The sequence below is a fragment of the Chinchilla lanigera genome, unplaced genomic scaffold, assembly GCF_000276665.1.
Source record: "Chinchilla lanigera isolate Chin_1 unplaced genomic scaffold, ChiLan1.0 scaffold00158, whole genome shotgun sequence".
Classification (NCBI taxonomy): domain Eukaryota; kingdom Metazoa; phylum Chordata; class Mammalia; order Rodentia; family Chinchillidae; genus Chinchilla; species Chinchilla lanigera.
In genome coordinates, this window is record NW_004955559.1 from 833,753 (window position 1) to 848,346 (window position 14,594).

The 14,594-nt window shown below is 57.8% G+C and overlaps 1 protein-coding gene across 1 annotated transcript in view; it reads right to left on the reverse strand.

Annotated features, from left to right (window-relative positions):
• Myh14 (myosin, heavy chain 14, non-muscle) overlaps window positions 1–14,594 on the reverse strand; it is a gene marked incomplete in the record, with an annotated part of 59,628 nt that overhangs the window by 37,298 nt on the left and 7,736 nt on the right. Inside the window, 7 exon segments of the mRNA XM_013509048.1 lie at window positions 7,881–8,021; window positions 8,830–8,928; window positions 10,362–10,425; window positions 10,663–10,755; window positions 11,788–11,811; window positions 12,396–12,498; window positions 12,619–12,646. Coding sequence (XP_013364502.1) covers window positions 7,881–8,021; window positions 8,830–8,928; window positions 10,362–10,425; window positions 10,663–10,755; window positions 11,788–11,811; window positions 12,396–12,498; window positions 12,619–12,646 — 552 coding nt within the window.

The following is a 14,594-nucleotide window of genomic DNA, read 5'->3' on the forward strand; positions in this document are numbered from 1 at the left end:
GAAATACAGGGTCAGGGTCCTGGGAGCCTCGGGTCGTACATTTTCATCGACCAATCAAATACATCACTTTGCCTCACGCGTTTCTCTTTGCAGACACCTGCTGTCTACAGTACATTGCTGGCCCATGTCTCGGTGTTTACAGCCAACACAGCGTAACTCACGTCTGACTGAAGTTCATCTCATACGCTCCCGGCTCTTCCAACACGGGCCCTTCAGGGACATGTTAGTGAAATCAACAGAAAAGCACAAACACGTGGAAGTGTGCTCGTGTACCAGGAGCCAGGCACAGCCCGAGAGCGGAGAGAAGCCGGCCCGGCGCCACCTCCCTGGGCCACCTGAACTTTCTCCAGCTCTGCGCATGACTGCAACTGAAGCAGCCGCAGCGCCGACTTGGGGTGGCAAAGAAATCTGGGGAGGAGGCGAATTTGCAAATGCAGGAGCCGTGCGGAAGGAGGTCAGGCACAGGCGGCTGCCCCTCCGCAGAGCTGCAGCAGGCGCGGGGAGCGTGGCCCCGTCCTCAGCACAGGCTCGGGCACCTGTGGGGGTGGGTGTCGGCAGAACTGGGCTGGGGGGACCCCACGCTGACATCCTGCGCCACCAGGACCTGCTCCCCAAAAGTCCGGCCCCACTGGACATTGCAGTCCGAGAAATCATGGCTTGTTACTCGCTGGGCCTAATTTGCAACTGTTTTACCTAGAAACACAAAAGTGTTTTGTGCTTGGTTTTGAAAAGGAAATTTTCCAGAAGGGCAGCCACCCCTGTAATCCCAGGGAAGAGTGCCGTGGATTTTGTTCAGAACTTTATCAAGATATGGCCGCCGTTCCAGAACATTCTCAGGTTCCTCTGCGTCTGGCCGCGTTTGTGGTCTGTTTACCCAGTGAGGCGACGCTCACACACACGGCCACGTCCTCTTTGCCTCCTCTAGTTCTGACACCCTTCCTAACAACTCAGCGAGTTAGCCCTGCCTCGGGTCCCCATTTCACAGATGAGGAAACTGAGGCAGGAAATCTACTTGCCCAAGATCATCCAACTCACAAGCCGGCAGAGCTGCGGCTCAGACCAGCGTGGTTCCGGCTGAAGCCTGTGCTTTCAGCACCCAAGCCGGCCCTGTCCTCCTTTTAGGTGTAAATTTTGAATGGAAGTATGCCCTAAAAATATGGCAAGTGTTTAAATTTAAAAACATTATTAGAATAAAAGACACATTGCCATTAATTCCCCTCAAAATACTCCCCTTTCATCCCCAACACACATATCCCATGGTTCTCGCCACTTTCTGAAGCAGCTGGCCTTGAACTCATGGCAATTCTCCTGCCTCAGCCTCCCAAGTGGTGGGACTACAGGTGTGCACCACCACACCTGGCTGCCCTGATGTCTTCCATCGATTCAAAATGTCTACCTTTCGCGGTCATTGCGACGCTGGGGCAGGTCCAGAAGCTGCACAGTGCCAGATCCAGTAACTCAGCTGGATGAGGACACAGCGCACCATTCGTCATAGACCTGCTTTTGAAGGTGGCACTGAGCAGCCGCATTCACCATATTTTATCACATCCATAAAGATATTAGAGAGGATTTCCAGAGCTGCTTCGGGAAGTGCCAGGATGATGGGATAGGTGTGTTCCACGTGAAGAGGAGCATTTTAAGGGGATCCATGGGAATGTGTCTTTTATTGCTTTATATATATATATATTTATTTTTGTCTTTTTTTGAGACAGGGTCTCGCTGTGCAGTTCGGGCTGGCCTTGAGCTCACTTTGTAGCCCAGGCTGGTCTCTAACTTGGCAACGATCCTCCTGCCTCAGCCTCCCGAGTCCTGGGATTACAGGCGTGCGCCACCACACTCGACTGTCATAAATATTTTAAAATTTAAACACGCACCGTATATTTTGATCGCACCTTGTACGCACGCAAGCACAGCACACACACAGAAGACACAATGATCGTAGGCTCCCTGCTCAGGGAAGCTGACAGAGTGGATACACCACACCCTGGGACAGTCCTCGAGAGCCCCTGCTGGCCACCCTGCTCCGCAGACGGGTTTCGCAACACCGCGCGGAGCGGGCGGGGTGCTCAGAAACTGCGCGCGCAGGCTGCCTGGTTCCGTCCGCGCCACGCCTCCCGGAGCCCAGCGGTAGCAGGCGGAGGAGGGGCCGCGTTTAGGGGCTGCTGACCACGGAGGGGAGATGGGGGCTCCAGCGCGATGCGGGTAGGACATTAGTGCCAGAGCAGAGCTGGCTTAGAGAGAGGGGCACGGGGAGGGGGCGCCTTCTGCCGCAGCCCAGCCAGACGCGGAGCTGGGTCCAACCCCAAGGAAACGCAGAGAAACACAGGCTCCCTGCGAGAGAGAGCCGAGGACCACCTCGGGTGATAAGGACGGACTCCACACAGGTCCACATGGAGGGGAGCAGAGAGATTAAGTGAGATGTGAAGTCCTCGCCAGGGGAGAGGCGGGGTGGGGGGAGGGAGAGAGACAGAGAGGAGTGTGTGTGTGTGTGTGTGTGTGTGTGTGCGTGTGTGTGTGTGTGTGTGTGTGTGTGACTAAGGATTTTTTTTTGGCAAAAGGACACTACTGGGACAAGTGACATAAGGCCTGTGGGTTAGATGACGGGCCCTGTGCCAGCACCAGCTTCCTGGCCACGTTCCTGCTGTGTGGCTGGGAAGAGGGTGTTCTTAGAAAATGCACACTACCCGCTCAGGGGTAGCTGGATAAGGGGCCTGCCCCAGCTCCCGGGGCCTCAGTTTTATCTCATGTAGCTAGTGGGACTTTGAATGATTTTTTTTTTTTTTTTTTTTTTTTTTTGCAGTACTGGGGACTGAATCCAGCACCTACACACTGAGCTACGTCCCCAGCCTGTTCTTTCATTTTTCATTTTGAGACAGGGTCTTGCTAAGTCACTAAGTTGCCCAGATTGGGCTCAAACTTTCGATCCTCCTGCCTCAGCCTCCCAGAGTGCTCGGAGGACAGGCACGCACCACCAAGCCCAGGTGAATGAAGGATCTAGAGGTGGGAAGGCAGTCGTGGGTTATCTGGGAGGGCTCTAAGTGCCATCACAAGCACGCCGATGGTGGGGGAGGCAGATTTCACAAATACACACACACACACACACATACACACACACACACACACACACACACACACACGCCATGTGGGAAAAAGTGACAGCCATATGCTCTGAAGTTGGAATAAGGGGCGCAGGAGCAGGGCAACTCTGGAAGCTGGGAGAGGCCAGATTCTCCCTGGAGACTCCAGAAGAACCGGCCCTTCCCCGCCTCGCTCTCAGACTACCGGGCTGACATTGGACTTCCGGCCTCCAGGATGGGGCTGTGCAACAAATACTAATTCTCCTTCTCCATCTCCAGCGGCACCACAGCTCCTTGGGGAGCCGTCTCCCCCTCGCTCCCCTCCTGTTCTCCCCAAGCTGTGCTCTCCGCATACGACAAGAGCCCCACGAATGTGTCCGCAGGGGACGCAGCCTGCCTGTGACGGGTAAAGATCCTTCCCGCGGTCCCGCTGCTCGCGGAGATGAACCTAAGCCCTAGCAGGGTCTTCCGCACCCTGCTCCTCCGCTCCCCCAGCCCCGGTACCCGCTCCAGCTGCCAACGAGCCTCCTTCCAGTCCCGCCCTGCACTCCTTCCGGCTGCCAGGCCTGGCCCCGGGTGTTCCCTCTGCTAGATGTGCTCCCGCCCCCTACCCGGTGACTTTCTGCCAACCCGCAGGGCTCAGCCCAGCACCACCCGCTGGAGGGCTTGTCCTGACCCGCGCCAGCCCACGCCCGGGCCGGGTGGCCCTGGCACCTCAGCGCCATGGACCTCTGCCTGCCACCTCCGCAGCCCCAGACTGAATTCATCCGTGTGGCCAGATGCGCCTGGGTGTCCCTGCCTTGTCCTGTCACCTCTGTGCCTGCGGGGGTCTGGCTAGAAAGTCCTCCTGCAGCTAATAAATCAGTGCCTCAGTGGCTGAATGGCAGAGCTACCCAGATGGGGACGCACTGGACGGCTCGCTGAGTGACCCGGACACGCTGCAGGACCTTCTGGGCCTCAGTTTTCCACTGGGCTCAGTGGTCTCTGGTGCTGTCCTCTCAGAGCTGGGACAGGGACATATCAGAGCCCCAGGAATGTTGAGAGGGTTCCAGGGGCACTGGGGCCTCTTCCCAGCCAGCCTGGGTCCCGCGGCCCCTCCCGGGCTGGAGTGGATGGAGGACTCGGCTGGTATGTCAAGTAGCTCCTCTGGAGGGCACCAGCCAGTGCGCAATGGAATGCGGGCAGGGACCTGGCTTAGGCAGCCCAGAACCCTCACGGGGTCTCCAGGGGAGCCCTCGGGGCAGGAATGCGTGGGGCATGGGCTCTGATCTCAGCCAGCCTAGGGGAACCCAAGTCCATGGGAAGGACAAACACTGTCCCCAGGGCCTCAGTGTTCTCCTCTGTGAAATGGGCTCCAGCAAGGCTCCCTTGGGTCTGCACCATCCAATACAGCAACCAACATCACACCATTCAGAATAGCAGCCACTGACCACCTTTCAACTAAATCTAAAGTACACAAAATTAAGTAGAACTTACAGTTTAATCCCCCATGGCATGTGCTCAGGCCCCTGACCCGGGGTCTGCTACCATCTCCTTTCACAGAGTGGGAAGAACTAGGGTTCACGCCCAGAGAGATCTCCCTGGCCAAGGAGCAGACAGTGGGTAAGAGGGAGAGCTAGGTCTTGAACCCAGGTCCTCTGGCTCCACACTGAGGTTTCACCATGACACTGTCTCTCCAGCGACTGGAAACAGTGTCAGGGATGCTGTGTGTTTGGCTCAGAGCTGTTGTCTCAGGGCCTGAAGTGGTGCCCAGCACACAGAAGGTGCAGAAACGTGTTTGTGAATAACTCATCTCCTCAAATTCACGCTTGAGAGAATGACTATTACAGTCCCATTTCTCAGATGAAGAACTGAGGCTCAGAAGCAAATGCTGGCAATACTGGCTAATTTCCAGCAAAGAGGAGGCTGGGATTCTTACTGTGGGCTTTGACTCTGGGCTGTGAAATGGGGGTGAGATCATAGCGCCTTCAGGGACCTCTGTGAGCATCACAGACAGTTCCTAGGCAGGGCCTGGGACACAGGAGGAGTCTAGTAAGTGCCATTATTATTCCTGGGTTGTTAGGGTCCCAAGGGCCGGGCTGGGGTGGATCTGCTGTGTCCCCTGCACACATCTGGTTCTTGCAGAAACACCAGCGATGTGAGGAACGAATGAGCCAAAAACTATATTATAAATACACCAGTGATGAGGGAGTGGTGGCACACACGCTGTCATCCCAGCACTGGGGAGGCTGAGGCAGGAGGATCGCCTCGAGTTTGAGGCCAGCCTGAACTACACAGTGAGACCCTGCCTCAAAAAACAAAACCACAAACAAACAATATAAATACATATCCTGAATGAGGACATTAAAAAATCCAGACTCGAGGAAGGGTTCCACAGCTACAAGACTGTGGGAACTGCTGAATATGCCAACCTCCCAGGGTCTCCTGCAGCACAAAGCAAAGGTTTCCAAAGCTTTAGGTGGGCTGGAAAACCTGTTGATGGCCCTAGAGTCATGCTGACACTTCCACTGATTCAGGGCTATGGTTATCATTCACACAGCACCCTGAAACACAGCCAAAGTCACTGGAGACAAGACTTACAGTCACACCCTAACTCTCCCTGGACACTCTGCGGAAGCAGCCTCAGCACCTGCACTTGTTTTTTCTGGTATAGGGACTGAACCAAGGCCCTTATACACATGAGGCTAGTGTGGTGTCACTGAGCTACAACCCTAGCCCGCTTGCCTGCCTGCCTGCCTGCCTGCCTTCCTTCCTTCCTTCCTTCCTTCATTCCTTCCTTCCCTTCCTTCCTTGCCTGCCTGCCTGCCTGCCTGCCTTTTCTCTCTACAATACTAGAAGTTGAACATACAGGCTGGGCTTGAATTTGAAATCCTCCTGCCTCAGCCTCCCGAGTGCTGGGAACACAGGTGTGCATCACCATGCATGGTGTAGCTTCTCATTTTTATCACTAGCAAGCGGAACATCAGTTTGGAGGTTAGAGGATGCCTTCCTTTGTACAAAAAAAAAAAAAAAAAAAAAAAAAAAATCTTGCCCCTCAATATCTGTGGGGTCCATATCTTTGCATCAACCGGCTTTGGACTGAGACTCTTAGGAAAAAATTGGGCTGTCCTGAGCATGTGCAGCCCTTCCCCACCCTTACCCCTAAGCAACAGTAATAATTTGCATATCATTCACATTGTGTTAGGTGCTATAAATCACCCAGAGATGCTTCAGAGTACTCCGACGGCTGTGCACGTCACATGCAAACACCACCTGTTTTATTTAAGGGGCCTGGGCACCCATGGCTCTTGGTGTTCGAGGGGAGACCTTGAGCCGATTTCCGGGGACCAGGGGTGGCTGCCCCTGCCTTTCCTCATCCGTCCAAAATCTACCCGGAAGGAGAAGAGCGGGAACCAGGCACAGGGGCTGGGGGACTGGCTCCTCAGCGTAACCTTTGCCCACGTTTACCACGTGTCTCTCAAGCAGACTTACTGCGAAATTTCTGTCTGTGAAATGCAAAAGCCTGAGCTCTGTCTGCACGCACCACACAGCAAGCAGGGGCAGAGGGTCACAGGGCAGGGCCTGGGGGCTGGGCTGGAAGCCCCTCCCGGACACAGACAGGATCTGGAGCTGTTGGCAGACGCCAGCTGCAGAGATAGAGCCCGGCAGGGCAGGCTGGGGATTGCACAACCCTGGCTGGGAAGTCGGAAGGTGCAGCAACCTGTGCCCCTGTGTCATGCGCCTGGGAGGCCACAGCTCCAGGTTCAGGCGGGAGCCGACCACAGCGCCGCACCTCCTGTGCCGCCAGGGCCAGCGCAGGGCAGGACCCAGACTCGAGGTCTGGACCCCGCGACCACCCCACGATCTCTCTCCGAGGCTCAGCGGAAGCACACAGTCCGTGTAAAACCCCCACATTCTGCCACCTCGAGGAAGACGGAGGCCACTTGTATGCACCTGCTTCAGGCTGGTATGCTGAAGCCCAACCCCAGGGCCTCAGATCTTGGCCTCTGTGGAAACAGCTTCTCGCAGATAGGATGAGATCACAGGGGAAGCCCTTACTCTCGTATGACCCCCACCACACACAGTCTTGCTATACAGCCCAACTGGGCTCAAACTCAAGATCCTCCTGCCTCAGCCTCTTGAGTGCTAGGATTACAGAAGTGACCTCCACATCTGGCTTGGGGGTCAGAAGGGCAGATATCGCTGAGGTATCGTGGACACACAGAGGCAGACAGCACCTGAGACTTCTACGTGCCAAGGGGTGCCGGGGATTAGCAGCAAGCTCAAGCCAGGGACAAGAAGGGGACAGGCCCTCGAAGAGGAACCGGCTTTGTCCAACCCCTGGTCCCAGATGTCCGGGAACCCCGAGACAACCAATTTCTCTTTAGGACACTAGGATTCTGCCACCTTGCTATGGTCAGCAGAGCAAACATAAGGGGCTGAACTGAACCATCATCAAAACACCCTGTTCAGGAGAAAGAAGGGCAAAGAGCTCAGGGTGCTAAACTGAGTATTTAACTCCATGCTGCCAGTGCAAACCATCCACTGCAGACCTGGGTGCTCCTCAGCCCTGCAGGGCTCCCCAACACCAGCGGGACGGTGCCAGCGCCTGTGCCCACCTGCCTGTCCGACTCCTCACCCACCGGAAGCATCAGCCCCTCAAGCGCTCACTTTTCTGGATTCTGTGTTCATCAGCTGGGGTTCTCCCTGCTTGCACCTCCCCGGCCCCAGGGCAGGGATATCGGCCACCTCCTTCCTGCCCCCCAGCAATCGCCTGAGCAGAGAGACCAAGGCCCCGACGGCCAGCGCACGGTGCCCACTCACAGGTGATCTCCTCCGGGGCGAAGCCCAGCACACGCAGGGACTCCAGCGTCTCCTGAAACAGCTCCCGCTCCTGGCTGGGGGTGGACGCCGGCCCATTGGTCAGGAAGCGGTAGTGGGAGGAGGGCTCCAGGAGGAGGTCGGCTGTGGGAAGGAGCAGGCCAAGGTCAGGCTGGCCGTGGACTCAGACCCTCTGAGGATGACCCTGGATGAGTCCTTTTCCCTGCCCACTAAGTGGGGTCCTTCCCTCCCGGGTCACCAGCGACCAGCACCGGGGGACATGTGTTTTCTTTTTTGTTGTTGTTTTCTTGTAGTACTGGGGATGGAACCCAGGGCCTTTGCACTGAGCGACATCTCCAGCTCTTTTTATTTTTCTGAGACACGTTTGCTCAGGCTGGGCTCAAATTTGAGATCCTCCTGCCTCAGCCTCCCAGAGTGCTGGGATCACAGCCATGCACCACCATGCCCAGCTGACCTGTGTTTCCAAAGCCACTGAGAGTGAGCACCTGAATGACAAGTGGCCCTGTGGCGGCAGGAAGCAGAAAGAGGCACAAGCTACAGGATAGGAAGAGCCAAAGAAAAGGAAAGAGCAAGGGGCATCTCTCTGGGCAGCCAGGGGGCAGAAGCAGGAGCTGGGGCCGGGGCGGCTGCAGGCAGGAGTGGAGGTGCGGGAGCGGGACCGAAGGGCAACACACACCGGGGACATCGGAGTCAGGAGGCGGCGGCGGCAGCCACGGAGCCACTGTGCAACCCGGGCGGGGCGAGCAGAAGGTGCAGGAAGGAGGAGCTCAGAAGCGAGAGGAGTGGGCGCCGGGGCCGGGGCAGCGCGTGGGCGGGGACAGAGCTGGAAGCAAAGGGCAGCGGAGACGACAGAGGCCACTTCCCAGCGCGGGGCCTCGGGAGCCGCCCTCCTGCCCTCCCGCCGGGCTCCCTCGCCGGCGAGGACGCTGACCTCTGAGCTGCTCCCCCGCGCCCCCCAGCAGCTGGTAGAAGATGTGGAAGCTGCACTCGTCCTTGGCCTGGCGGATGGCGCGCGACTTCTCCAGCAGGTCTGCGGACCGCGAGTCAAGGAGCATGCGCGGGGCAGGGCGCCCACCCCGCCCCTCCGACTCCGGCCTCCGCTGGGGGCAATTTGTGCTGGCTGCTGGTGTTACATAGGGGGACCCAGGAGGAAGGAGCCAGCAAAGAGTGGCGAGGAGGGGCACAGCCCCTGAGCCTCAGTTTCCTCCCCTGTTCAATGGGGTGACGGCAGCATCCACCTCAGTCACGGGGGGCTGGGGCCGCAGGGACACACGCAGGGTGCTCGGGATGGTGCGGCCACTGCTGCAGGGCTGGTGGTGACACTGATACGGGGTCCAGGCACAAGAGGCCGTGCTCCCCATCCAAGGGCATCCCGGAGCCCTCGGGCTGGCCATCAAGCCCTACCTCCGTCACTGGCTGGGAGACAGCTGTGCCCAGCAGGGGCAGCGCACAGCCGGGAGTGCGCAGGAGAAGACATGGGCTCAGAAAGCGGGGCGGGAAGAGCCTGCGCTCCCGGACCCGGGGCCGCGGGGGAGGAGCTGGGCGCTGGGAGGCGCCAAGCAGCTGCGGACGCTGGCAGTGGAGGCAAGAGGCCTGGGGCTGCAGGGGACGTGGCACCTGGGGACCGCTGACCCATGGGACCGGCTGTGCCCCGGCTGTGCCCCGGCTGTGCCCAGTTCTTTATGTCCTGAGTGGCCTTTGGAGACCCTCCTCCCTGGGTGAACAACATCCCCTAGGACGGGCATGTGCTTGATTGACACAGTTACCATTAGGACTGAAGGCTGCCACTCGGTAATAACATTAACACCCATGGACTGCTAGTCTGTGTGGGTCCCCAGCTGCTAGCACCACAGCCTGTTCTGCGGCCTGTAGGCAGGCGAGAGGCTCACGCAGCCCTCCCAGGCGCTCTCAGCAGCTCCTGCATTGCTCGTCCTTCGGCAGAGGGAGAAACTGAGGCAGAAGGCCCCCAAGTCCCGTGCCTAAAGTCTCAAAGCCGCAGGGCTGGGACTCGAACCCAGGCATCTGTGGTTTCCTGAGTGGGCTCTTAACTCCTCTGCTGCTGTCTCACCCATGAATGCCTGTGAAGGTCAAGTGCTTCTGGGCAGGAGCAACACAGCCACCTGAGGCCGGTCCTGAGAGGCCTGGCCGCTTCCAGGGCCCTCACCTCGCTGACTACCTACGCTTTTCCCGGCTTGATCACAGCCTCGAGCACGACAGGCCGAGACCCCAGCTTCTCCTAGCAAGTCCCTGAAAATGGTGGTCGCGGGGACCCTGAGCCAGCGCCTCACAGCAAGGCAGGGAGGCCATTTTACAACAGTGGCAGCGGTGTGCCCGTCTCAGGGTGCTGCACTGGATACCGGCACAGCCCAGGGCTCTGTTTCCTGGAGGCGCCAGATGCAAAGGGCCACCTCCTCCCTGTCCCCCATCCGGGTCCCACGGGCCCCTCAGGCCCTGAGAGGATACAGGTCTCGATGTTGGCGCCCACGATGTACCCGGTAACATCGAAGTTGATGCGGATGAATTTGCCCTGGAGGGGGACATGGGAGCTTCAGCGGAGGACCTGAACCCAGAGCCTACAACCCTCGCCACCCCACGGCCCGCGGCCTCTGACACCCTTCCCTGCGACTGGAGCCCCCACCCCACTTGAGTCCCAGCAAGGGGTCTCCGAAAATTCCAAGGTCCAGGCCCAGCCTCCTCCCTCAGACCTGTCCCCTACGCCCTTCCCCGCGTCACTGACACTGGCCTCTCCCTCCCCAGCACTCACGAAGCGGGAGGAGTTGTCGTTCTTCACCGTCTTGGCGTTGCCGAAGGCCTCTAGGACCGGGTTGGCCTGGAGAAGCTGCCGCTCCAGCTCCCCCTGCCGGGCATGGGAGACGGGACCTGGTGAGACCGGCTCCCCTGCACCCGCCCGCCCAGGCTGGCCTGAGAGGGGCCTTTGTGTGTTGCGGGGGGACGACTTCCCACATCCGGGTCCTGCCCATCCATCTATTGTCGGGAGACCAGGAAACGTCTCCAAGCATATGGGTGAATGGAAAACAAGCACAAAAACAAGCCGCACAATCCCTACAGTGTGTTCTCATGAGCAAAAACTAGAGAAAGAAGCACCACAAAACAAGACTCTTAATTTTACACATATATACATGTTGGTAAAGACATGGAAACAGGCCTTCAAGGACACGTTCCAAGCTGCCAACAGCACGAGGCACCTTAAGAAAGGGGACCGAGGAAAGGGGATTTCACTTTGTCTGATTCTGTCGTCATTACATACATGTGTAATCTTGTATTATTGTAAAAACAAACTCTTTTCTAAATTTTTGAAACAGATCCTTGCTATGTAGCTCAAGCTGGCCTCAAACTCATGGCAATCTTCCTGTCTCAGCCTCCCAAGTGCTTGGATTACAGGCGTGCACCACCACACCTGGCTAAAATCTTTCATTAATAGAAAAGTGCTTCAGACCATCTGGCTCATAGAGATAAATGGTGGTTTCCTTCCCTAAGCACATAACTTCAAGGTGGGAAGCTCTAACTCCCGTCAGCCCTATCAGGGCCAGAGCCAGGCACATAGTAGGTGCTCAATAAACAGCAGCCCATGGGTGCATCCTCCCAGACTACATTTTGGTCGTGCTGGGTGTCTTTGTGGAAGGGACGAACACATGCAAAATGAGAGGCGTGTGGCTTGGCACACAGAAGGGTCCAAACACAGGTTTCCCCCAGCTCAGCCCGGGGCAGTGTGCGCACAGTAGGGCTTCACCACACAGCAGCACAGCCTTGGTGTGCACACAGCAGGACGTCATTAGGGGCAGCGGGGACCCTGGCTGGTTTCTCCCACAGGCCATGGGCTGTGTGGCTGGGGCAGCAAGACGGGGGTGGGGGGCTCCCTCCTACTCACATAAGACATGGTGCTGGCGGAGGCCTGGGGACGTCACAGGACACGAGAGAGGGACCGGACACGGCACATGGAACGTGGACAGACACATGGTGAACAGGCGGCCAGGCAGGCCAGGGTCTCGGGCAGAGGGGCTGGGAACCAGGAGTCTGGGGACCACACACAGGTTCCGACCCCGCCATGCCCCTTCCTGGCGTGTGACCCCTCGGAGTCGCCTGGCAGGGCTTGAGGCTTCCTTGTTGCCCCTGATGGGGGGCAGGGACCCTCCCACATGGCTAGGTGAGCTCAGAATGGGAGGTGTGCTGGACGTAACCAGGTATCGCACCCACCCACCCACGACCAGGCCATAGGAAAGGGGGCGTCTGTGGGGTGCTGGGCACCATTCCAGGCCCCGTGAGGCCAAGAACTGGCCCTGACCTCTCTATGTCACCTGCCCCTGGTCCCAGCCGGGCACACAGTAGATGCTTGGGTGGCCAAGGTACAGGGTGGGGAGAGAGACAGAGACAGACAGAGACAGAGAGAGACAAAGACAGAGACAGAGAGAGACTTAGGAGCCCGGGGCGGCAGGCGCTGCTGTGGCTGGCCCGGGGTGTCCCCAGCAGGTGGCTTACGGGGACGCCTGGCTCCTTCCTGCCCTTCGGGGACGACGCCACATGTGCCAGGTACTGGATGACCTTCTTGGTATTTTCTGTCTTGCCGGCTCCAGACTCCCCGCTGTGGGGGACAGGGGGTCATGGGGCGCTGCTGAGGCTGGGAGCCCCCGCACTGCCCCTCCAAGCACAGCCATGTGGAGCCGGGACCCCTCCGCCTCCAGGAAGCCCCCAGGGAACTCACGTGCAGAGGATGGACTGATCCTCACGGTCTGCGGGGACAGAAAAGGGGCCGTGTCACTTGGGGGTCTCCCTTACCCTCCCAGAGTCCCAAGGGGCAGGACGAAACTGGGTCTGGAAGCAACATCCCTGCATTCTGACACCCCTCCCCTCCCCAACTAGCGCTCCGCTTGCTGTGTGCCCGGGAAGGCCGCTGGCCCTCTCTGATGCCTCGTTTGTCAAATGCAGAAGACAGACTCCAGTGAAACAACAGCATTCATTCAACAACCTCCATTCGGGGCCCCACTGTGCGCCTTTTAAAGACACTGAGGTCAGGGACCCCAGAATTCAGCCCCAGATTCAAGACATTGCCCCAGCACACAGCCTGGCCTGCACCCTGTTCCAGGGGGCACTGACCACCTACTAAGCGCCAGGTGCCTGTGCCGTGGGGTCGGCGGGGTCACTCTCAGAAGCTAACCCTGAGACCTATGGGCCCCTGAGGTCCACACAGCCAGGACAGAAAGGCGCCAGGGCCACAGGGGCGACTTGGGGGTGAGGCAGCAAACTTCCTGAAGAGGGGGACATTTCTGACAGGGAGAGGCACCCCAGCAGAGGTGCAGGGCAAAGGGCAGAGGCCAGAGGTGGGACTGTGTCCTAGGCTGAGAGATAGAGGAGGTGGGGTGCAGGACGAGGCGCTGGGGGACAGAGGTGCTGGACAGATGGGCTTTGGAGCCACAGCAGGGGGGCCTCTGGGTGGTTTTAAAGAAGGGAATAAGGCTGAGTGTGGTGTGCACACCCATGATCCCAGCACTGGGAGGCTGAGGCAGGAGGATGGCTGGAGCTCGAGGCCAGCCTGGGCAGCATAGGGAGACCCTTGACTCAGAAAAAACAAAACCAACCACAGCACTCACATCACAGTGTGCAACACAGAACAAGAAGGTCACATCAGCCCCTCCCAAAGGGCGCTGCGTTTAAACCCCACCCCAGCCCCCCAGGACGGCCACGGCGAAGGCTGCCCCCCTCGGGGCCTGGTTTCCCCTCTAGAAATGAGAGAACCCATTTCCTGGGCTGCCTGGGGCTCAGTGATGGAGCCCAGAAAAGTCGAGGGAGCGGCCATGAGGGTAGAGGAACTGCTGCTTGTTGGGGACCCCCATGGCGCCTCCAGGACGCAGCTAGGACAGAAGGGACAGAACAGCAGGGGGATGCAGGGGACCACAGACGCCACTGCACGACCGCAGGGACAGCAGGGCATGGGGCCGTCTCTATGCAGGCCACACACTGGCCAGGGATGAGGCTAACATGCCTCAAAGGACCGAATGGACCCTGTCGGCACTCAGACCAAGCCCATAATCCCGGCACTCAGGAGGCTGAGGCAGGAGGATCGCCTGTGAGTTCAAGGCCAGCCTGGGCTATATATTAAGACCCTGTCTCAAAATTAAAAATAGTGTGAAACAGAGAGAAAAGTGGAAAATCCCAAACCACGTGGAGGGCTGGGGATATAGCTCAGTGGCACAAGTGCCTGCCTAGCAAGCACAAGGTCATGAGTTCGATTCCCAGTACCAAAACCAAAAAAAATAAAAACAAACCATGTAGAGATTGGTGGGTCCAGGAGAAATCTCATAGGAAACAAATCCGTGCTGGGCAGAGTAGGGCTCGGCCTCACTACAGTGTTTATTTACTCCTAAGACACCATAATACAAAGCGCAGAGTCCGATTATAGCTAGGAATTACCATAAAAACAAACAAAGAGCCAATAGAACCAGACAGGGTGACCTTTCACCATCTGTAAACTTCTAAAGCAAACGTAATACATCATCTGCCAGGACACATACACTGCACATGTATAGGACAGGGTTTCTCAAATGATCTAAGCTCCTAAGACGGACGCGCTTGTGCAGTACACAACCTGACCAGCTGTACATAGAGGCCTAGGCTCTCTCTTAATGTGTATTGCCTTATCACAGGCCTTTCTTTTTTTTTTTTTTTTTTTTTTTTCTTTTT